This window comes from Zophobas morio, unplaced genomic scaffold (assembly GCF_036711695.1).
Source record: "Zophobas morio isolate AGI-343-1 ecotype UQ-CSIRO unplaced genomic scaffold, CSIRO_AGI_Zmor_V1 ptg000023l, whole genome shotgun sequence".
Classification (NCBI taxonomy): Eukaryota; Metazoa; Arthropoda; class Insecta; order Coleoptera; family Tenebrionidae; genus Zophobas; species Zophobas morio.
Window position 1 is genome coordinate 5,415,935 of NW_026972128.1, and position 24,447 is coordinate 5,440,381.

A 24,447-nucleotide genomic window follows, 5' to 3' on the forward strand; every position below is an offset into this window, starting at 1 on the left:
TACAATGTCGTCTTGTTATCATTGTAAAAAAACTGGTAAAACCTTCAACTGTGAAGCATGTAAACAGTCCCTCTGTAAAGAGTGCGCTGAATTAACAGAAACTGAAATAAGGGCATTTGAACTGAAAAATCGAAGAATGCGATTCTATTGTAAAAAATGTGACGGCGCTATAACCCTTATTCCTCAATTGGTAGAACTGGTTAACAACTTACAAACCCAAATTAATGAATTAAAATCTAATATTAAAGCAAACACTAGCAATAAAATAACGAGCGAGGAGGAGATCTTTGCTGAGATAAATGATCGGTTACACCGTTCTAAAAATGTTATAGTGTATAATCTTTCTGAATTTCAAAGTCATGATTTAAACACCAGGATAAATAAAGATAAGGAGTCTGTTTCAAATATATTATAAAGCATGAATTTGCCATTATATGAATTTAAATCAATAAGATTGGGTACAGCCAAGCAGAACTCCAAACCCAGACCATTAAAACTAATATTTAAAGATGCTAATGGAGCAATGGAAGTTTTAAAAAATAGAAGAAAGGCGCCAAATAATATTAAATTAAACTATGACCAAACCATCCTGCAAAGAGAAAAATATAAAATGGTTAGCCAAGAATGGCAAACTAGATTAAGTAATGGGGAACAAAATTTAGCCATAAGGTACATTCGTGGAGAACATAAGATTATTTCAAAATCTAACAAAAAAAACTAAATAATTACCCGATTACTCTTTATTTTCACAATGTTGGTGGGATGAAAACTAAGTTAAAAGAATTCAATACTAATTTAATTACTTCCATATATGACATATTTATATTAATAGAAACATGGTTATCTACAGATGTAATTATCAGATTCGGAAATTTGTACAAATGAGTATATTTTTTAGAGCCGATAGAAATGTTGAAATAACTGGTAAAAAAAGAGGTGATGGTGTCCTGGTGGGTGTCAGAAATAATTTTAATTGTTCCTTATTATTATTTCACTCCAATCTTTATGAATTGATTTTGGTTAAAGTGGTCGATGGTTTTGGAAATAATTTCATTATTGGTGCTACATACATTCCTCCAGATTCTGATGTTCTTGTTTACAAATATTTTTCTTTAACCTTAAGTAATGTGTATCAGAAAAACTTAAATTCCAAGTTCATCATATGTGGTGACTTCAATCTCGCGGAAGCTACATGGGATTTTGTTGATGATTCTTTAACGGTAGCATGTCATCCTAATTATAAGCGATCCCGATAGCTGAACGCTTCTCTTTTATGAACATGTATCAAGCTAATAACTTCTCGAACAGTATGGGCGTTTTCCTAGATCTGGTTTTTTCAAAAATCGTTAATACTTCAGTATCTTACTCAGTGGATAATCTTCTTAATAATTCAATTCATCATAATGGATACCAAATTAATCTTAATAATATCTTTAATAATATCAATTTATCTAAATGATGATTCATTCTTTTATGATTTTCGTGTAGCAAATTATTCTGCAATTAATATCTCTTTAGTAGAAATAAATTGGGAAAAGTTATTTGATCAAAAAGGCGTCGACCACTGCATACATTTATTTTACCAATATCTATATACCATTATTATTGAATTCATACCAGTAAAAAGATATAGAAGTTCTACTTTTCCTAAATGGTTTTCGCCTGAATTAAAAAACATAATTATAGCAAAAAAACAGGCTCATAAAAAATTCAAACAGGATGGTCAGTTTGAAGATTATAACACATTTTCCAATTTAAGGTCACAGTGCAAAATATTGACTAAGCAGTGTTATAATAGTGTTACGTTTGATGGGCGAATAATTAATCGGGCGTAGGTAAAAACTCAACTAACTGCGATTACGTACAACTTCACAACTTAAATGCACTCCACTCTTGTCTGAATTATGCATGCCTGGTTCCCGACGGTGGCCTCTATTTAAATCCCCGCGTGCCTCTCGATGGATCCAGAACGCCGCATCGGAGTTTTCTGGACGCCGCAATCGAGACTTCTTCTCGGCTCGTCGCGACTTCCGCTTGCATTCGCGCGTCCGATGACTCAGACTACATACGAAAACCAACGCGTAGATGCTAGAGACGCATAGGGGCGGCGTATGGGCTTATTTCGTAACAATAGCTACATAAGCAAAATAAATAATGAAATGCATTGCAATTCTTCAGCTTTTTGGAAATTTATTAATGGAAAAAAAAAGAATTTTAATATAGCAATTACTATGAAATACAATGATGTGACAAGTAATAGTGCAGCTACTACGGTTAACTTGTTCGCTGATTTTTTTTTCATCTGTATACAGCCAGAATCATAATCCAAATTTTGACATGTCGTATTCAATAAACTCCAATTCAGAATTTAATAGTCATCTTTTCTCATTAGGTGAAGTATTTAGTGCTATTGTGGATCTCAAAAGTTCCTTTAATTGTGGACCTGATGGCATACCGGCTTATTTCATAAAACAATGTGTGTACTCATTAAGTAAACCCATTCAATACATCTTCAATTTATCTCTATCTTCAGGGGTTTTCCCTTCTTATTGGAAGAATAGTTATGTTACATCCATATACAAATCAAGGGATCGTTTTGAGGTTACTAATTATCGGGGGTGTGCATTCAATCAGCTTTGCCTAAATTATTAGATTTCTTAATTACTCAGCAGCTTAGATATATTGCTAGACAATCGTTATCATCATTTCAACATGTATTTATTGAAGGGCGTTCGACTTTAACAAATTTATTAGAATATCAAGATTTTATAATAAACTCTTTTGAAAATGATTCTCAAGTTGACTCCTTTCATGGTGACCTGTCCAAAGCATTTGACAGAGTCAATCACAATATCTTGATATATAAACTGGAGAAAATGAATTTGGATAGCAAGTTGATTAGCTGGATCGGTAGTTTTGTCAGGGATCGCATTCAGTACATTAAATTCGGTAATTTTATATCTAAACTGATCCTTGTTCCTTCGGGTGTTCCACAAGGGTCACATTGTGGTCCTTTGTTATTTTTGCTTTTTATAAATGATATTAATCAAGTAGTACGGAATTCTAATATACTTTTATGTGAGGACGACCTCAAAATATATAAAGACATAAGGTCTTACGAAGACTGTGTACTTCTCCAAGAGGATATTTTATTATATCTTTTTCCAGAAATACAACTGCAGTTGATTATCAGTATTCGTTATTTCATGACAAAGTGTCACGAGTTTCGAATATAAAAGATCTTGGTGTGATGATGGACCAAAAACTAACATTTACTGAACATGTTCAACTTGTTTCATGCAAATCTTATAAAATCCTTGGGTTTATTAATAGACATCTAAAAGAGTTTCAAATTGATACGTCTAAATTGGCATATATATCTTTCGTTCGTTCCATTTTAGAATATAACTGTACCGTTTGGTCTCCTTTTTACCAAATAAATATTAAAACGTTGGAGGGTGTGCAAAATAAATTTTTGTCTATCTGTTCATCTAAGTTAGGGATTGGGCATCAGGGTTATCAATATAATTATCAAGAACTTAGGAAAGTATTGAAGTTGGATTCGTTGGAACTGAGAAGAACGAAAAATGATCTACTTACTATTTTTACATAATTTGATTTCAGGCGAAATAGATTGTTCCTCACTTTTGGAAAAGTTCAAGTTACGTTGTCCTTCAAGATCTACTCGTAACCATCCCGTATTTAAGGTGGATTTTCATAAAACAATTTTTTTTTCTCCTATTGCTAGATAGTCAAGATTGGCAAATACATGTAATGATGAAGTGGAATTGTTTGGGACATCAAGAAATCGTTTTAAAAGCCAACTGAAGACTTCTAAGCTGTATTAATATTATATAATTCTTATTTATATTATTTATATTTCATTGTAATAATTTCTTAGCACTCATTGGATAAATACTTTATGTGTAATATAGGGGGTATCCCGTAAAGTAAAGTAAATAAATTAAATTAAATTAAAAAAGTTGTAAAAACCATTGATCTAAGGTTACTAAGACACAACTTGCCTCACCCCTCAAGCACAGTACATCATACCCAACTTTTTCGAAAAATTCTAAAATATAATTTTGTGAATTTTATTATCTTAAAATAAGCCCCATAAATTCAAATAAAAAGTGGTTTTAAGGTAAATAAATGTAAGGAAGCACGCTATGCGTATGTTGTGTTTTTACAATACAAAATGTTGTAATAACGTTCTCAATATTTTAGCACGGATACGTATATCAGTATGGATAGGTGCAGTATAATATTAATAATAACAGTAGGTATATCCTATATTCCAGTGGCGGCTCGTCAGATGAGGCAAGTGAGGCGGCGCCTCACAGCATATATCTTAAGAACAGATTGAGTTAATTTGTAATTAAAAATGAGCTTCCAATGCATTTTCAGTTACAAAAATATGTTGAAATGGTAAATCTGTATATGATGTTTTATTTTTTACGCTTTCTGCTGACATTTTCGGTTGAATACCGTACGATTTATGCTCCTAGTTCTTTAACTGAAGCGGCCAGAACGTCGGTTCACTTGAACCAACGAAGCCCAATCACAGACACGGATTTCCATGGCTCAGCTCCTATACTCCGATACATGCGTTCGCTCGGAACTGAGGCGATATCTTCGGTGCTTCTCGGCCATTTTCGGAGTACTTATTAAACCATTTTCCCATTTATTTTACAGAACGGAAGGGCTGCGGGGTGCGTGGGTAATTAGCATGAATGTGAGTAAAAGCCCACGTGTTGATGTTTCGTGCTTTTGTCTCTTTCATAGGTACAGGTGAGTGAAAAATGAATCTCGAGTACCAATATCGTCATGTTCCTTCTTGAACGTCGTTTTCACGGCGAACCAAGCTAGAACGTCGGCAAATTTTGCTAAATATCGAGCAGTCAAAACCGTTAATTCATTTAACTTCCATTGATAAGCGACAGAATCGTCAGTACTCTCAAGTCTTTTAAATCAACTTGGTACGAAACATATAAATGGCTCTGCCGTAATATTTGACGTCCCCGGATGTAACGATTTAAATAATTTCATCCGAAGTGCAGTTACATAAAAGTTCCAAAGTACACATTAAAAATTTCATGGGCCTAAAACCTTTACAAAGGAACACAACAACTATTCCCGAATCCCTCCAAGAAAGTCCTAGTTTGAACAAAATTTTGACTTGTAAAAACATTGCTGATTAAATGTGGTATGGGTGTTATTATTAATATTATTATTATTATTAGGATCTACCACTGACCCTGAAAAAAAGACTTCTATCATTACTAATTAGTAAGACCAAGTAATATGCATTAATCACATTAATTTAATTAATTTGATTATTAATATTATTATTAATGTTATTATTGTCAAATTTCTATCATCGCCTCACCACATCAGACAGTCACGAGCCGCCACTGCTATATTCCCAAATTTTCTGGGCAGAGGAATGAGCCGTTTTTGATGGCACAGCAAAATAAATCGTCTCATTCATTTTGTTTTCTGAGTCACTCTGTATAAGCTACCTAAAAAATATAAATACGATGATAAACCACAAACACAGCCTCAAAATGCGCACATTTTAGATAGAATTTATTTGGCAAAATTCTAGGATGATGTCATCAATTTTTTGGAAGGAAATAAACGAATAAATTTTGATTAACGATGTACGATTACGATAACCTAACAACGTTTGGAAGATTTGGAGCATTCGAGTTTGCAGTTCCAAAATTAGAGTATAAAATTGTATACAAGTTTTTTTTTCAAAACACTGAATGCCTGGGGTAAAAATCAAGATGATTCCGTGCGCATTTGTAAACAAGTGAAAATCGCCTCAAAATTCTTAAAATACTCGTCTACATTGAATTTAGCAATAATCGGTCCAGTGGTTTTGGAGATTACCTGTCTAAAAATACCAAAACAGACGACCGAAACAGAGACCGAAAGGGAGGCCTTTTCTTCTTCCGTCTTTAAATTAGCCATATTGTCTGTTTTTCTTCAGCACTAAACCTCGACGCCATCAGATCATCTCTTCCTTGCTTACCTACTATATTTAATAGGAGTCTACTTTATTTTAAGAGAATTTCCTATATCCTAAATAGGGTGGCCAAACTACTATATTTTTAATCTCGATGCTAAAAACGAAGTGAAAGAAACTTCCGGTGCTACAAATACACAGCTACAAAAGAATCCTAATTGTGACCTAGAAATGATAATAAATATCATATCAGTTATAATGTTGTGTTTCTGTTATTTGTTTCCTGTTTCCTTTATTATGTTTATTAAATATTAGGTATATTTACTATACTCATATGTATTATGTATGTATTTTATAAATAAAAAAATATTTCCTAGATTTTTAAACAAATTCCTATATTTTCCTTAGATCATATAATAAATAGATACCACCATGCCGTGTTCTTTCCCTAGCAGAGCCTGTGACGACATCCTCCTGTCACACATCTCTCTCGTGCATGGAGGGATTACAATGAAGCTATCCTTGCCTGATCACTATTTGAATTTTGCGCGCCTAAATTTTAGGAAGTATGTCTGAACTAACTTCGTACGAAAGATGTTGACAGCTTGATTTTATAAATAATTCACAGTAGATAATGAAAGGAATAGTAAATTATTGGGCAGCAATTGTGATCCTTTATGATTACATCACTTAAAATAGGATCTTTGTTCTAAATTCTAAAATTGTTTTCTGTACAACAACTCGAAAGAGAGGTTAGAAGAAACATCTGTCAAAAGCGATTTGTTGTGCTGGTGCGGTACAAGGATAGACATATACAGATGAAATGCATCTAACAAAGATGAAGATGTGGTGATCACACAAGGATAGCATTATACTACTCTTCTTGACGTAGAAAACGACAACAGATAGCTTCATGTCTAGTCACAGCTTTCAGTTTGAGTATTGGTATCTATTTATTATATGATCTAAGATATTTTCCCCACTATTCTCCTACATAAAGCTTTTCGGAATGTGACAACCCTATCCTTGGTCGGCCTATTATTCTTCTTTCAATCGGTGACTTATTTCTGGCGATTCTTGCCACTCTGTCCTTACGCATTCTACAAATGTGATTGGTTTAATTCTTCTTTCTTCCTATAATTCATTCATTTATTTCATCTTTCGGAAGGGTTGTGAGTGTTCTGTGGTTGTGAATATGATCTAAAAAGTATGAAAGTTACTAGTCGTTCATTAGATGGACCCTATTACAATACTTTCTTAGCTTTCTAAATATTCGAGTTGAAAACCAAATTTCTGAATGCCTCAAAATTAACCACATTTCATCTTGGCGATTCAAAGAACTGAAACTGTAAAAACTTCTCGGGGTCAGAATCGACAAGACACTCTTTTGGTAATTTTTGACGGTGTATGGTAAAAAAATATAGAAACAGGGGAGGGATACTGAAAAAGTGAACTTTTGACGAAATCTATCTAAAATCGACAAAAAATACAGAAGCAATCGTAGGTACTATTTTTATTAAAAACTTATTTAGAACACCCGAGGTGGCATTTATTAACGGACAGAATTTTATTTGTTATAACTATATAACTATTTTTAGAAAAATACTGTGACGTTTTGTTTCTATTCACGTGGTGTTTATCCTGGATGAGGATGATTCTAAATTTAAAAAGGTTATGCAACCAACCATACACATAGTCTTAAACAAATTCAAAGGGTGGACCTGCGCACTCCCACTTGACATTTCTGCGACCGTCGCCTACCCAAACGCCCAACAGATGTCACAACCATCCTGCGACAAATCCGAGTTCGTCCTTCACGTCGGCCTTTCGCAACCGCCGGCAAAAATGTTAAATATTTAATAATGTGTGACGAGTTGTGCTCCACAACCCATGACCTAATCAACGAAGTGCACATCGCCCGTTCAAGAGCCATCGAAATCGCCAACAATCAATAGCCCATTAAAAAGTAAAGCGGAAACACACCGCAGCAATCCATGAATGAAAATCTGTTATGGAAATGAAAGCAATCGATTCTCCAACGGGTAGACACGTGCAGGAACGTGCAGACCGCGAGTCCGAATAGAGTGAGTAGAGTGACAAAGTTGCTTTGGGACTGCATGCACAAGTAACCCTTCTAACCGAGGTGTGGGGCTCAAGGAATGCTTTAACGCTAATCCGCTGTTGAGGGGTGCTTGAAATGGCCAGTTTCGCCGCCCAGGCGGCCCTCAGGGCCAAGTGGAGCTCCCTGGTGGAAGAACACAGCATCGAGGTGCCCCCAGAAGTCACCAGCAAGGTTACCAGCGTGGTCGGGTGGCTGAAACAGGTTAATAGTAACAGATATGATTGCTAGAGCGTTGGCTTCGCACCCGGGATTTACCCCAAGAGGTGTAGCACACTCAGAATTAGAGGGGGTGGTTACTAGCTGTTAAGTACCTATAGGGATGTTTGTCTGGGTTGCAGGAAATTTTGCATGGCTTTTAGGCGATTTTATCTGTTGAATATTTAACTTTTTCAATTTTTCGTTTTTGCTGTTTGTGTGTGGGACTGTGATACCTTGTAATACTGGCTTGATTCTTTATATGGGAACACAAGTTGGGCGACAGACAGGTTTCTGTCGCTCGGCCCCCATAAAGTTCTTTAATTTTGAATAAATTACCTGAAGTTTTGCGCTTTTCCCGTCTCTAGCATGAAGCATAAAGACAAATGTATCAGGATTTAAAACAATACAACCATAATAAAAATAATAATGGTTTATTAATGCAGCGCATTTACGATAAATAAAATCTTAACAATGCATACTATCGTAGTTTTTCTAAGTACTCGTCTGTACTCATTGTGGAATTTAGGTGCATAACGCACTACTAAAAATATTCAAATTCTTATAAAAATTGCTACAACACAAAAAAAAAGTTAAACAAAGGTAAAAAATAAGAATAACTGTGCTTCATACACTGAACAAAGAAATTGATCTAACGTTATTTAGATAAAACTTCTTCAAAAAATTACAAAATTGAATTTTGCGAATTTAATTTTTAATGATATGTGTGGACTGTTAAAGTAGATTACATGCTATGTGTATGATTTAGCACTTAATTCACTTTGTTTTTAAAAAATGTGCGTTATTGTGATGAATTCGCAATTTCCCAACATAACCTGAATATGGTTTGTCCGTGGCTGAAATTAGAAAGCTAGATTATGTTATCTCAACGAGTATTAAACCCTCATTGGATTTAATATGATTTATTTATAAGTAACAAGTTTAGTTAAATTTACAACAATTTTGTAAGTGTTGGCCCCCAGCATCAACACATAAATTAATTTGGCGTTTCATCTCAAATACTCAAGTAAGAACTTCTGGCGAAACACTTTCACGCTCTTGTAGGGTTCTGACTTTTAGGTCTTTGATTGTATCCACTGATTATTTAAAAATAGTGTTTTTCAAAATTGGGAACAAGAAATATTTTGAAGGTGTCCAATTAGGTGATCGAGGTGGGTAGATAAGGCCTGGGGAGCTAATTAAACGATCGTCATAAAAGTTCCTTAGAAAGTTCAAGTTGTTTGAGCTGTTGCGCCGTCATGCTCAAAATAACATTTCTGCAATTGTTCAGAATCAAGCTGGCTAATGAATTTCTGTAGTGTGTTCTGATATTTCGCAGTGTAATTGATTCCTCAAAAAAATAGGGCCGAATAGTCGTCTTCGAGAAATAGCACACCAAACTCCAATTTTTCGTGGGTGTAAAGGGGTTTCTTCAAAATGCTGGAGATTTTATGCACTCCACAACCTCAACACAAGCTCAAATTTGTATTTTTCCCTCAACATAATGATTTCAGGAGCCAAAATAGACCACTTTTGAAAGTTACAAATTTCATTAATTTTTTTTTTTTCTCCAAGAAAATGATGGTCCAGGGAACTTAAAACTTCATTTACATAGTCTATTACAGTTCTTCTTATACAGTAAAATACAATTACAATCGTTTCAATACGTGTCATAGAAAAAAAGTTACAGGCCCACAATAGGAGAGTTTGAAAATGCCATGTCAGATTTCTAATGGATGCCAATCGGAAGTGAAGCACCCAAAAAAATAAATGGTAGTTTTTCATATTGGTTACCTAAAAGATCGTCCTCAAGTTTTTTCATCAAAATCAAAAATCATGCGACGCACTTTTTTATTCAAATTTGGTGTTTTGATATGGGACGATCCGAAGATCATTGTTTGATTAAACCAGTTAAAATATAGAGCATCATTTATTTTTCATAATCAAGCGGCTTAGGTTCTTGAAACACACATAACTGAGTATCCTTAAAACACTAGCTTCAAGAGTAGCAGCATCAGGGAGTTTTTGACGAAATTCCTGAAAACAGGGTTAGGCTTCTTACACCCAATCACCATTTACTTGCTGGCTGTTTTGGAAAACATTTTTCTCGAGATGAAAATTCTGCTTCTGTATCAAAACACTTTTTTCGATTCATTCTTAAATAAAGATGTAGCTTTTAAGAGACTGACTGACCACAACACAAGTTGCATGTTCAAAAAGCGACCGACGTAATTTGGTGACATAATGGGCAAAAAAAACTAGATCGCAGTTTAAAAAATCACACGGTACTAAAGACCTTTGTTTCAGTAATTCAGGAGAGAGAGTGGACATGATTTACATAGATTTTGCGGAAACTTTTGACCACATATATACACATATATTTTTTTGTAAAGTTTTGTTTTTTTTCCTCGATTTTTTAATTTATTCGGTTTATTCCAATACAACTTTTTAATTGCTCATTTGGAGTGAAAGCTGGTATGATTAAGCGTAAGATACAGATGTCATTAACCAAATAACCTGGACTTAGACGAGATCCCTGAAGAACCCCCACGGCAAACGGATCGATTAATGTCAAATCTGACACAGCCTATTACTTAAAGCCCGGAATCTAGTACTTTCATAAACCAACAGTCAATGTTGCTCAACAATCGCGATTCAGAAGCCCACTCTTCCACTTCACAACGTGCCTTCCACGTGTCCCGCATTAAAACCCCTAAAAGCCTCAATTACGACCATTTAGCATGTTTCTGTTTGCGGTTCGCGTTTTTGGGTAAATTCCGTTCGTGCCGCTGTTTTGTCATGTCCCAGTTGAGAGTGCTAACTTGAGTTTGTTTAGGCGTCTTTGGAGGTGCGAGCGGCTGGACGAAGGGCTGTGAACACGCTGGCTGGAGGAGCGATGGCTCAGCACCTGGTGATTTTGCATTTCAACGACGTGTACAACGTGGAGTCGAGGCTGTCCCCGGAACCCGTCGGGGGTGCGGCTAGGTTTTGTACGGCCATCAAGAGTTTCCAGCATCTGCACCCGTTGGTGCTGTTCAGCGGGGATGCTTTTTCGCCGAGCATGTGTGAGTAGAAGAGTTTGTTTTGTAAACTGTGTTGTTTGCGTGTTTTATTGGAATTTAAAGCGGGTTTTTATAGGTTGTGGGTAACTTTTTGTGAACAGTGTACACATCGGTGATTATTTTTTGGTGTTATTATAATATTGTTGTACGTTATCTCCAGACGACCTTGTGGTTTTAAAAAAAATCAGTCCGAAATTATTTTTTTTACTTCTGAGTGGTCGTTAATTTTGCGTAATTTTTATTTTTCGCGAAATTTTATGGAGTTTTAAACCAATATACTTAGTAATCTCGTATAATTTGGTGTAATGTATACTTTCTGAGCTCCAAATTCTGTTTTTTGTTCGCTGAATGGTATAACATTATCATATTGACAAGTTAAGTATTTTTTTTACATTTTTTCAAAAAGTTTAGCGACTGTACAACATGCATATAATTTAATTATTCATCCCTTCTAAAAAATCAATGCCGTCATCTCCAAAAATTAATAACCATGATGTAATATTTTTAATTTTTCAGGAACTGACCCCCTAATTTCCAATATACATATTCAAAACTAAATATTTATGCCCCCATCTTGAAAATTTTTAAATAAATGTGTATTGAAAAATACGACATTGGCTATGTAAAAGGGAAGGTGTAACCCCAGAACACTTTTCTTTATTTTTGTAAACTACTCGATTATTGTATTAACATTAAAAACAACAAATTTTATTGTTTTTTATTTTCAAAATTTTTGGATTTTTTTTGTTTGTTTTCAATATTGTAAAAAGTTGACATTTAAAAACTTTAAATTTTTGAGTAAAGTTTAAAAAGAACAAATGTTACCTAGTGCAGTGTTAAAGGGACATAAAAATTACAAAACAAAAATTTTGTTTATTTTGTCGTGATTTAAAAAAAGCTAACTAAAGTTGGTTTTAGAAGTGCTTCCAACATTTTGTTCAGTGAATAATGTAATGTGAATATTGTCAGTATATTTTGAAGTTAAATTATTAGCAAACAAATTTTTATGATTCTCGCGATGAATTTGACAATTCTAACCTCAAACTTAAAATATAACGAATGATATAGTAATCACGAGACAGAATTGCCAACTACATATTTAGGACTATAGCCGTCTCTAATTGAATTTTTTCATAACAAGAATTTTTCTTTTAATCTAAAAATGGCAACAAATTTGGAATTTGTAATAAGAAAATAAAGGTTTTCGAACATTCACAACAAATCTTATTGTAAAAAAAAAACACAACATTTTAATGTAACTAATTTGTTCTGAGATTCGAAAATTTTTTAAATTCGCAATGTTTTTGGTAATTTTAGAAAAATTAAAGAAAACTTGAAGACCTGTACGACATTAACTGATAATTTCACAAACTTACCTAGAAACAGTGGCTATCGATCGATACTCAATAGTCAACGTAAAATAAGAATTTTAGTTTATCATTTTATTTATTTTTTTATTGTCACAATTGGAAGGATTCTATTTTAGAAATTTGTAGTGGGGTGTGGGAAGAACGCTAATAACATAAAGTATAAAAATGTACGTAGTACTTAAATAGAGATATAAAAAAATATTTAAGGAGTAGAATTAATTTACAACGGAGACCGTCGCAAAACATATGTTTAAGAATTACCATTCTTAACTAACTCTAATTTACTCCAGAAATTCTAACAGCTTTAACCCGTTCGAGTGTTGTTGTCAACTGAACCTAATCCTCATTTTGTTTGTTCTGGAATCGTGATTTATTGTAGACCCAAAACTTTCAGATAAAAATAAGTTTATCCAATAGGGTATTTTTTGTGTGTTTGTTTAGTCGCGTTCTCATAATACGTAAGATTTATTGTTATTGTTAAATCACATGATTGTTTTTATTAATTTGCCAACATTGCTGATAAGCCCCGATTTTGTTGCTTGTTCGAATTCGCTTTAATTTAGAAATTATTTTACATACATTTTTTGTAACATAATTTTGTTTATTCCAAAAAAATAAGTTAATGATTATGATCATAACTTTTAATTAGTTTGTAATGAGAAACTCGTTCTACAAATTTGCATTGTATATTTGTTTTATTGTATGAATAATGATTTATTTTATTAAAATGGGAAGAATAATGCAAACACAAGTACACGATACGCTAAATGTAATTGCTTTTTAATGTTTTGTCTTCTTACGCCATAATTATCTTGTATTATTGTCGTGTTTTTTTTTGCTTTGAGAATAAAGCGGAAGTGGCCATTAATAGACAGTTAGACAATAGCTTCTTCACTGCCGACAATGCATTATTATGCGTTTATCATATCAAGTAGCTTTCTTTGTCGAAACTGGAATGCCTCATCATGAATAATAAAGAGTTAATTTAGCGACATTTTAAAAGCTACTAGTTGTTGTCCATTACATCAACATATTGTATAACATGTCATTTATATCGTTATAATTTGTTTGCGTGAGTGGATAAAATATTTCATCGAAATCATACAACGCCGATTTCTAATTTAGTTGAGGCAGATAATGTGCAGACAGAAAAATCCACAATCAGTGCATTTTTGCCTGTACTTGGAAATGATATTCAACTTTTTTTGGAAAAAGACAAGCTGTTGATAAATCCCTGTCTTATATCTTGTTCTAGAGCACCATTATTAATTAAAACTGACACGACCCTCAACCTCGCAATTAGTTTGGAATAGTGGAAATATTCATAAGATTGATATTTTGATATTAGATACATTTTTTTTATAGTTATTTCGTATTTTGAATCAATCTAGTTTTTCACTAGGTCAAAAGTTCAATATTGTTTCTTAAGCATTTTTTAATCAAATATTAAAAATCAGAATTGATTTTAATAATGGGTTTGAGGATACACTAAATGTTTTGTCACAACTTAGGCGTTGTCCTTGGCTTCCAGTTATGCTTGATATAATGTGTAGCTGCAGAGTGAGTCCCAAAGACATAAAATGACCAACAAACTTTCTAAGCCTCGTTGTATATCCAGACACAAGCAGGTCACCATGGATGTATATTATATTGAAATAAAACTTTCATATTATTGCAGATTTTCTTTAAGCATACCCAATTAGCCACTATTGCGTTATAGGTACTAAAAATTTGGGTGTCCAAAAATTAAAAAAAAAAAAAAAAAAAAAAAGAAATAAGACCCGATTTATAGAACGCGAAGTTAAAGTTAATTCGCGATTAACTTTTAACTGAGGTCCGTTGCTAGGAAACGTGCATGTTTCAACCAATCACGGTCTCATATTCCACATTTTAATTCTCTGTTAAACTAATCGAGGATTAAATATTTAACTCGCTGTTCTATAAACCGGCCCTTAAACTTTTAGCGTGTTTTTTGCTAGATAATTATTTTTCATTTCAGTTAAATAGGGTAATGTTTAATTAACTAGGAGGTCTGGAAACTGTTAAATTAGTGATTAAATAAATAGAACAGGTCTCACCGCAGATTTATTATTATCAGAACACACAATTATGTTTATTTTAAAACCGGAAACTCGATATTGATACAACAAAAATTACGATGTTTGAACTCGTTTCAGGTCAAATGAGTAACAATCCGGCCTTTCTTCCGTGCCCTCGGTAATATATGCTGATATATAGAGACTATGGTTTTAAGGAATTTTAGATTTTTTTAAAGACAATTTACGTAAAAGAATAGTGTTAAAAAAATCATGGTGGTTTAAAAAAAAAATGTGAGAAACAATCACAAAACTTATAAATTGAAAGTCCACCCAACACGTTAGAATCTTAGCGAAAATAAAATACTTTCTTAAATACTAGAGTTCTAAACAAAGGTACAAACTTCTAGATAACTGTAAAAAAATCACCTAATACATATTTTATTCTCTACTAAAGGTAAGTTAGAACAGCATTGTTATAAGGTCCATTCAGGCTAATTTCATGTTTTCTGGACGTTTCATAGTTCCTAGATTATGAAAAAAAGTGTCTCCGGTTTTCGTCTAACTGTCGTTTCTTAGCAATTTTATTAGACAGATAATCTCTGAAACTACTGAGCTAGGAATATCGTGTAGATAGTTAACGCTAACCAAAATTTGTTTGACCATCCCCTCCAAAAACTTGACGACGTCATCTCAGTAGTTTGCTAGATAAATTAGGACGAAAAATCTTAATTTATCTAAGAAACTGGATTAATTTTAATTGCACTCAGGGGCGAGGAATGTTATGTCTAAATGATCTTAGACCCATTTTTTCGTTCTGGAGTCAGTGAATTTAATTACAATAAAATTATTCGAGGTCAACATGTTATCGCTTCCTTCTCTTTATTTATAATAGAGTATAAATATCACACGAATTATATAATTTAAACACTTATTTTAAGCATACAGAGTTTGTTAAGAACTTTAATTGTTCCCACATTTGCAGTTGGTGGAAAAATGGTAATTTAATCATATTTTCCTTATCTATATTTATCTCTTTCATTTTTCATTTATCTTCGGATACCGGGATTTTAAGTATCCTGAAAACGTTTTTACAATATAACAAATCAATAATTGAATAAATGTTAACAACGTTGTTTCTTGTCACCATTCAAATGATTATTATTTACAATATTTATTTAATTAAAGAATCTAATGTCGTCACTAAAAAGTCTTAGGTAATACTTATTAATAGTCTCGGGCAGATCAGTGATAAAAATAAGAAAGAATAATGTCGCTAGATTCGAGCCTTGCGGTATTCCAGAAATAACTTCATTGCAGTGATTTCTGTCGAGATAAGATTTCACCAAAAAATTACGTGATATCGTGTTTATAATTCAAGATATCAATCAAATAATCAAACTGCTATTAAAATCTGGTAAATAAAAGTTAAGTACTTTTTTGAACAGGCCGCTACACAAATCCACGTGTAAAGTTCCACACGAACACATTAAAGGGATTTTCACAGGATTACGTATTATGCTTAAAATGTTGGTTACAACATAAAAACCGTTAATGGAAAATTACAGTAGCACATTAACCACCTCAGGATCTGTAATTTATTCCGGGTGCAAGTCTTTCAAATAAAGCCTAATCGATTTTATGTTGATAGTAATTAGCAACAAAAATTTCAGCACAGGAACAGTCGTTGAATATTTTTTTGTGTGTAATGTATATTTTTTTTTACTGTCTTATGTGCTTGCATGTAGGGAAAATAAATTATCCCTTCGATTTGTAATTGTTGAGATTGGTTCACAACAACGAAAGAGACTTTTTTAATTAAATATTAAAACCTATTTACTATTAAGTATGTGTATAATAATTTAGCAACAATTTATAGGTGTTAATTTTTTTTTTTCGATTTTTTTTATTAATTTTCAGTGAGCACCTACACCAAGGGCGAGCAGATGGTCCCTGTTCTCAACGACATCGGCACCCACTGCGCAGTCCTCGGCAATCACGACTTCGGTAAGTCAAGTTCAGGGCCGTATCAATCATAAGCGCTCCCACATTACCTACATAAACATTTCCTCATTAGCACCTCATCAGCCTCACAAAGCAACAATTGTCAAATTAAAATTTTAACGCAGACCACGGCCTTGAGGTCCTCTCACAATGGGTTGCCCAGACCGAGTTCCCGTGGCTCATGTCGAACGTCTTGGACAACGAAACCGGACGCCCATTGGGAGAGGGTCGAATCACCCATGTGGTACACTGGGCCGGTCACAGAATAGGTCTTCTGGGCCTCGTCGAGAAGGAATGGCTGGACACTCTAGCTACCATCAATCCGGAAATGGTCACCTTCCTGGATTTCGTGGAAGCGGGGCAAAAATTGGCCGCGCAGTTGAAGCAAGAGGTCAGTTTCACCGGAACTGACAACATTTTTATTTTCATTCTTTTTATATAGGGGTGTGACTACGTCATCGCTCTAACTCACATGCGGACCCCGAATGATATTAAACTAGCTGAGAACTCAGAAGATATTGACCTGATATTAGGTGGACACGACCATGTGTACGAAATCAAAGAAGTCAACGGGAAGTACGTTATCAAAAGCGGGACAGACTTTAGGCAATTTAGTAAAATTACTGTCAATTTTGATAAACCCAATGGTACTCCCGAGGTGACCATCGAGGAGGTGAACGTCACGTCTGCGTTCGCCGAAGATCCCAAACTCAAAGAAAAGCTGGACAAGTACACGAGTAAGACGCGTCGGGTGGCTTAAGTGGGTGTTGATTGATCGACTTTTAGGTATCGTGGAGGGGAAAATGCACGAGGTGTTGGGCTGTTTTTCGGTACCACTGGACGGGCGTTTCACTTCTATAAGGACGTCGGAGTCTAATTTAGGAAATTGGGTAATTATGGGCGTTGACGTGGTGATCAATCATCAAATTGAAATTTAATTGGATTTTAATATTAATATGTAAACGAGATCTGTTGTAATTTTTTTTGTTTTTTTTTTTTTCAGGTTTGTGACGTCGTTTTAGCGGCGACTGGGGCGGACTTGGTGATCTTGAATTCTGGAACTTTCCGGTCTGATCAGGTTCACCCGGCTGGGGATTTTACTGTGAGGGATTTAACTAATATTGTGCCGATGCGGGATCCGCTTGTTATTTTGAAGCTGAAAGGTAAATTACAGGAAATTGGCAGTTTCAGAAAAAATAAAATTTTGAAACGGGTACTTCTGGAAAATTTTGATTAAAAGTATCTCTAATAATTTTTAATTTTGAAAAACAAAATTGCGCCACGACGTCGAAAACAAATGTGAAAATATAAAAAAAGACTTTTAAATTGAAACAGTTAAAAAGTTCTATTTATTTTTAAAGTAATAAAAAATAGTAGGACATAATAAATATGAAAAAATAAACAAATAAAAAATACTAACAAAAAAAAAAGAAGTGTCAGCTAAAAGTGATGTAATTATTAGCAGTTAAATAAAAAAGGCAACATAAACGATTGTAAATATACGGAAACTGTGTAATATTCGAAAAAATAAAACGGAACACTGTAACAAAAAGATAAAGAAGGACAAAGATCTTGCAGTCGCAGATTATCGAGTTGCAACGATAATAACAGTAGCAAGTGAATATGACCCTTAATGAAAAATTGTAAAGAGACATTGTATACATTGGTTTTGTTTTTTGTTCCATTAAAAATAAAACAGTGGCACTACAATATAGTGGAAACGTGGAAAGTAAGGAAAGATCATCATGACGCCTGATAGTATAGCGGTTAGACTGACATTTTTCCTCACTTCCACAAATTATAACCGCAACAAAAAATTCTTTAGGTTTTTAAAACTGTGTCCATTGAAAAAATGGGAACTAGCATGAACGGCAATTGTTTACTCAATTTCTAGGCCAACAAGTTCTACAAGCCTTAGAAAACGGAGTGTGCATGTACCCTAAACTAGAGGGCAGATTTCCACAAGTAGCCGGTGTGAGTTTCGCCTTCGACCCCACCAAACCCCCAGGACAAAGAGTGGACCCATCATTCGTGAGAATCGGAGACGAATACCTAAACCTCGACCAGTACTATAGATTAGCCACCAAAAGCTACATGCACTCGGGTTGCGACGGATACGTCATGTTAAAAGACGCCGAAATTTTGGTAAATTTATTCACCAACACCCGAAAAAAATTTAAAGAGGAAATTTCCAGGTGGACGAAGGCGAGTGTCCCGAGTTGGGTTTAGCCATCCAGAATCACTTCACAGCGATCAATATGCGATTAGGAAAGACAAAAAAACATTCAAAACATAGACAATCATTAGTTACTTTGTCTAGAAGGTGAGACTTGTAGTACTGTTTTGTTTTGGTTTAATTTTTGTGTTTTGTTTGTGGTAGATTAATTGTTTTAAAACCTCAGGAAATACAAAGCGTCTAAGATGGCGACAGTTGCAGGCATATCGTTTGTTAGCTTAATTAAGTGCAATAAATCTTTTACAACCTGCTCATTCTCGTAAGCGAGAGTGATGTGTGTTTTAATTCATGACTAACATTATCTCGTTTGGGGGAAAACTCATTGTGTTAATAAATAAAATAAACTTTTTTTAATGGTGTTAATGGATGCAACTTTAACACTGCATTCCGCCAGAATAAAAATGTTGTGTTGGTATTAGTGTATCTCAGATTATTAAAAGTAACAACACATCACGTGGTTCATATAAGACATAAAGATATTTCTATTGGTTAATGGGCCTAATCTGCCAAATCACGTGCCTGGTTTCTGACAGACTATTGGTGTGGGCGTGGCCCATTTAAACTGTCATCTAATGGAGTGTAGTCACTAAGGTGCAATTTTCTTTGCCCTCTAGGCACAGTCTGGTGAAAATGCTCGACGGCAGCGAGCTTGACGGTCCCCCACCCCTCCGAAGGGCCAGTACTGTGGAAGCGACGACCAGCCCCCCGGCCCACCACACCTCCCGGCTAACCCGGCGCGCCTCATTGGACGACCTCGAGCAAGAGTCATGTCAATTAACTCCGAAAATAGACCATCGAATTGTACTAATCAGCAGTGAAGAGGTACTTAAGTCATGCAGTGTTGCCAACGTACATTTTTTAATTTTAGAAAAAACAGGAGCTGATCTTACAGAGACAGAGAATAGAACAAGATTCCATCATCGAGGAAGTTGACGAGTACTCTCCCCAGAATTAACTTTACGTAGTATTGTTTAGATTTAGTTATTTATTGTAGACTCGAGTGAGGTAATGCCTTGGAAAGAACACCACTTCACTGCATTCCACAACGAGATTTGTTGTGAAAATTTCTGCTCTTTTGATAGATTTCACATTCGATTCGGTCACCAAAAGACTGCAATGCAATGTCAATTTTAGTTTCACTGAGAATCAAAGCTGTATCAAAAGTAGCAATAATTTGTGTGACAACTTCTGTGATTCGCAGAATTGAGCTTCGCACTTACTTAATGACGTACTTAGTAGCTCTTTAAGTATGTATGTGCCTAAGAGTAAGCAACAATTTCCACTATATTAGTACAAATTTTAACTTAATGTGCTGTTGTGGTGGGCAATCGATGTTGCCTTGATGTACGATATTTCTCAATCTTCCATTATTAATGTCCACGGTGCACCACGTTAGGGCTTTGACGCTTAGCACTAGTGTAAGTTGTGCACTTTATTGTAATTTGATCCGTCTGATGATGGAGCCGTACCGACCATATTCTCACTGTCAATTGCGTAATCGTGCTGTCAGCATATACAAGCCTCTGAAGTTTGAATAAGCCCAATTCGAGACTTACCCTCTTCTCACGATTGTTGTTGACGTAAAATAGGCCAGTATTCAAATCCTACAGCTACTTAACTAATTTCAGGTTCAAGGGGTTATTCATTTCTTCGGAGGCAACAGTTTCAGCTTTGATGGTGGATGTTAGATGCCGAATTTCGTTACGCTAGTCACACCTGTTACCAAACACTTAGAAATTGTTACGAAATTTATTTGCGTTAATTTTTACAGTTATTAGGTGGCTGATGGATGTAGACCTAAATAAATACTTTTTTTAAGGTCGTCTTTACACTTTTTACAAAAATTGGCACCTAAATCTCTATTACAAAATATCACAATTGTTTCACAAGTCTGTTTTAGGACCTAATGAGAGTGGAATCGCTTTCAGTTCAGTTCTTAGGCACAGAAATTCCGCACAGACGCACATCAGAGTAGCGCAGGCCACGTTTAAGGCCCACCAGGAGAAAGTGGTCGGAAAACTGCCATTGTAGCCCCAGCAGATGAGCAGGTGGATGAAGTGCCAAGTGCAGCTGAAGTCCATGCACTGTTTGGTTCGTTCTACGATGTACCACAACGTGACGGCGCTATCCTCAGAAACGTACAAATAAATAGTCAAAGAGGAAACATTAATTCTATAAACTAGGTGTACCATAAAATCAAAATAAAGCGGTCAATAAAGTGATATTTCATAAGTTAAAAAAAAGAACAAGATAAACTAAAAGAAATACAAAATGAAACACTAGCTTTAGAACGAACAAAAACTTAATTTCACAAACCCTGATAATATTCATTACACGCTGCTTTAGGTTGATAAAATAACAATAGCGTCGTAGACAATAACAGATTATACAGGAACCACTACAAAAAAAATGGTTCAATTTTGTATGCCATGTATTTCAGTTTAATGTATTAAAGATAAGATTCTTTGAAACTCACGAGAAATTCAGAGCCTTGAACTTTTTGCCATCAAGAGTATTTGATACACTATGCATGATTTCATGTGTATTTGAAGTTCACGTGAGACATGGTATAAGCAGAGAACATAGAGAAGCGACATAGAGGCTGATTTTGCAAAACCACCCTTATTGACATTGGAGTCCTCAACCGCCAAAGGTAAGCGCCAATTTTAAATAGTCGATGCCAATAAAAACCTTGCTTCACTATAATTGTAATTCGTGTGACCTGAATGAAAATGAAGGAAACAGTAAGCAGGTTGTAATATTCTGGTAAATTTAGTGTAAATTTGTCGAAAATAAAACGCGTCGTTAAAAATATTATGACATTTCTTCTAGTTACTTTTATTCCTAGTTAGAAACAAACACTGCTACCAACATAAATTGAGAAGTCCTCAACCATCATTCGATTTAAACTATGGCGCTTCTCTATGTTCTCTGGTATAAGCATACGCATCACGTGTGACGTCAAGTGGCACTAAATTAGCGCGAAATTTAAAATACATTCTTTAAATTGCAAAAATTTGTGATTATTCAGTTATTGCAGTCGTATGTGTGATATGATCGCAGAATTTAGGTTTGTGGAAAGAACTGAGCATAAATATGTCAAAAAACGCTTTTCAACACCCAAGTGATAAGAGCAAATTAGTATTTGCATTTGCTAATGTCCCACATTTATCGAAATTGATACGAAACCACATTTTTGGAGCGTTCAACTTTCAATAATTACATTTTAATCATTATTAATTTCATTAACTTTCGTTAGTCGACAACTAATTGACGTATTTAACAGAGCGATCACAACTCGAGCTGAAATTCCCTAGACTTCCCTAGTGAAGCTCACAAGGTCGTTGATGCTACCTGACGTCACAAATAGATGCCCAGACGATTTTTAAATTAGTACATCGCATGGCTATACCAGAGGCTATACCATGCACTTGACATATACGTACCACTATGGTGTTAACTTTAATTATGGCCACATTATTGAATTATTGCAAAAAAATATGTATAATTTCTTCGTAAGTTTTGCCTGCGACTTAAACAAATTTTTAAAGTCGCCAGTTACCCCAGACAAATTAAAAATCACAACAGTGACTTTTGCATCCTTAGTGCGGCTATCATCATGGTATACAAGAAGACATGGTATGCTACTCCGGTGGATGAATTTTCGTCTGCTTTGCGCACCAACCACGTGACGTCAAATGTCATTTTATACGTGATATGTGAGGTTATAACGGAGGATGGGATTCGGTTCAGTTTTTAATCATGGGTTAATTTATCTTCGAAGGTGCTAAGCTGAAATAAGATGCTAAGAACATGTGTTTAGAATTTGGCATCGTTCGTTGATAGTGATAATACGAACATGCAACGAGCTAGAATTTAAAGTTGGCGGTCATGACAGCCATATGACGTCACACAAAATGCGCAATATCATACATACCATGTCTTCTTATAAAGAAAGAATACTACAACAGTACCTAGTAAAATTTTACAACTGCTACTTTGTGGGATTGTCGGACAATGCAGGGGGATAATGACGCCAATAAAAGGAGCGTGCCGCCAGTGTATAGTGGTCTAGAAACATCCAGGGTTGCATTGAATTTGTGATTTATGGTTTTGTGGGTCCAACCTTCATTGTTAACTTTGAAATACCAATAAAATTTTACTAGGTACTGTTGTATGTAGTGTTCTTTCTTATACCATGGCTATCATGAAACAAAATACGTCTTGTGAAAAATATCTGCGTCGTTAAATTTAATAAAAACATTAACGAAAAAAAAACGGTTTCTACAGTTAAAAATGTAGAGCAAATTATATTCTGTGCAAAATCCAATACTCCGATTTAAATTTATAGCGTCCAATAAAAATAACGTGTCAAAAAACAACTGCGTTAGGTGCGCCATCTTCTGGTCATTACTCAATAGTCGTATCAAGAATTTCTATCTGGTATTTTGTTTGTTTACACGATTTCGATTTTACAGCTTCGCACATTACACAGACAATTTTCCAAAAATAATTGCAGTTTTAGAAACAATTTCCCTGTGAAAATCGCACTTCGTTTCACATACTTACCCCACCAGCGCATTAATCACAAAGGCCGTGATCACCATACGGCCACCAAAATCCCGTACTTGAATCTCCTACAACAGTACAATGAATCGTCACTTTGAACTACAATCAACTAACTTACATGATATTCGAAAATGTGATCCAGAGACCTCGTATCACCCACCAAGGTCCCCAGAAGGGCCAGAATAAGCCCCAGAGACACGTACAAAATACATTGCACTGACACTATCTGCGAGATAATGAGCCAAGGGTCCCACTGCGTGTACCGGAACGTACCTGTTAGTTTCTTCATCATTGTTACGATGAGGCAGTTTTACATGGTACACTTTGAGGTTATGTCAACATTCACGTCATTCTTTTATTGACGGAAGTGAGCACTAGGAGGGCGGTGCGAGGCGTTTTTATGCATGAAAATGGGGCGAACGGACGTCACTCGTAACGGAATCATTTGTAAATTAAGCGGAACTGTTATGGTCGTGTCATTTGGTTTGACGTTTGACGGATGACATGGAACTGCAGGGGCACCAACCCAGTGAATTTGAAAGACTATTACACCCAAGCGGGAAACTGAATTCTAAATCTAAAGATTGTTTACTTGAGCGTAGATGAGAGGATGGGGTTGCTGCTCCCACAATGTGTTGTTTGGAGTTTGAAAATTGTGTTTAACGAGTAATATAAATTTACAGGTATGTTTGTACTGTTGACTCCGACACTTCCGGTCAAAGTTACATCCTTTCACATTTAGTTCCATAAGTGGTACTTATTTTGTATTAGTAGTACTATTAAAATAAATTAATTAATTTGTGTGGCGAGTTTAAGTTATATGTGGCCGATTGGAGTAATCTAAGTGATAACTGCTGTTGTGGTTTTGGGCGACCGAGT

General features: G+C 34.9%; 2 protein-coding genes across 5 annotated transcripts; one reads left to right on the forward strand and one right to left on the reverse strand.

The window, feature by feature from the left end:
* The first annotated feature begins 7,735 nt into the window (after positions 1-7,735).
* Positions 7,736-20,817, forward strand: LOC135134717 (mannosylglucosyl-3-phosphoglycerate phosphatase). Of its 4 annotated transcripts, XM_064063501.1 has the most exons (12): positions 7,737-8,058; positions 8,118-8,297; positions 11,128-11,356; positions 16,680-16,766; positions 16,889-17,154; positions 17,206-17,500; positions 17,550-17,653; positions 17,767-17,926; positions 18,658-18,908; positions 18,959-19,086; positions 19,614-19,821; positions 19,868-20,817. In XM_064063501.1, exons 2-12 carry the CDS (start codon positions 8,172-8,174, stop codon positions 19,952-19,954), a joined length of 1,941 nt encoding a protein of 646 aa, XP_063919571.1. In that variant the 5' UTR covers positions 7,737-8,058; positions 8,118-8,171; the 3' UTR covers positions 19,955-20,817. The 4 variants fall into 4 exon arrangements, with proteins under 4 accessions (XP_063919570.1, XP_063919571.1, XP_063919573.1 ...); XM_064063500.1 differs by having other exon boundaries at positions 7,736-8,297; XM_064063502.1 differs by lacking the exon at positions 8,118-8,297 and having other exon boundaries at positions 7,738-8,058.
* Positions 20,735-24,088, reverse strand: LOC135134718 (protein SYS1 homolog). Its single transcript, XM_064063504.1, has 3 exons — positions 23,687-24,088; positions 23,569-23,636; positions 20,735-21,123 (listed from the first exon to the last, which is right to left on the reverse strand). Exons 1-3 carry the CDS (start codon positions 23,858-23,860, stop codon positions 20,883-20,885), a joined length of 483 nt encoding a protein of 160 aa, XP_063919574.1. The 5' UTR covers positions 23,861-24,088; the 3' UTR covers positions 20,735-20,882.
* Between the last annotated feature and the right edge of the window lie 359 nt (positions 24,089-24,447).

Excerpts from the sequence above, each read along its gene's own strand:
- LOC135134717 (XM_064063500.1), top strand. The coding sequence starts at position 8,172 with ATGGCCAGTTTCGCCGCCCAGGCGGCCCTCAGGGCCAAGTGGAGCTCC. Across the intron at positions 17,501-17,549 it reads AAAGCTGGACAAGTACACGA|GTATCGTGGAGGGGAAAATG; the intron begins GTAAGACGCGTC and ends ATCGACTTTTAG. Across the intron at positions 17,927-18,657 it reads TGTTATTTTGAAGCTGAAAG|GCCAACAAGTTCTACAAGCC; the intron begins GTAAATTACAGG and ends CTCAATTTCTAG.
- LOC135134718 (XM_064063504.1), bottom strand. The coding sequence starts at position 23,860 with ATGATGAAGAAACTAACAGGTACGTTCCGGTACACGCAGTGGGACCCT. Across the intron at positions 23,637-23,686 it reads ATCACATTTTCGAATATCAT|GAGATTCAAGTACGGGATTT; the intron begins GTAAGTTAGTTG and ends GTACTGTTGTAG. Across the intron at positions 21,124-23,568 it reads GTGATTAATGCGCTGGTGGG|CGCCGTCACGTTGTGGTACA; the intron begins GTAAGTATGTGA and ends TTCTGAGGATAG.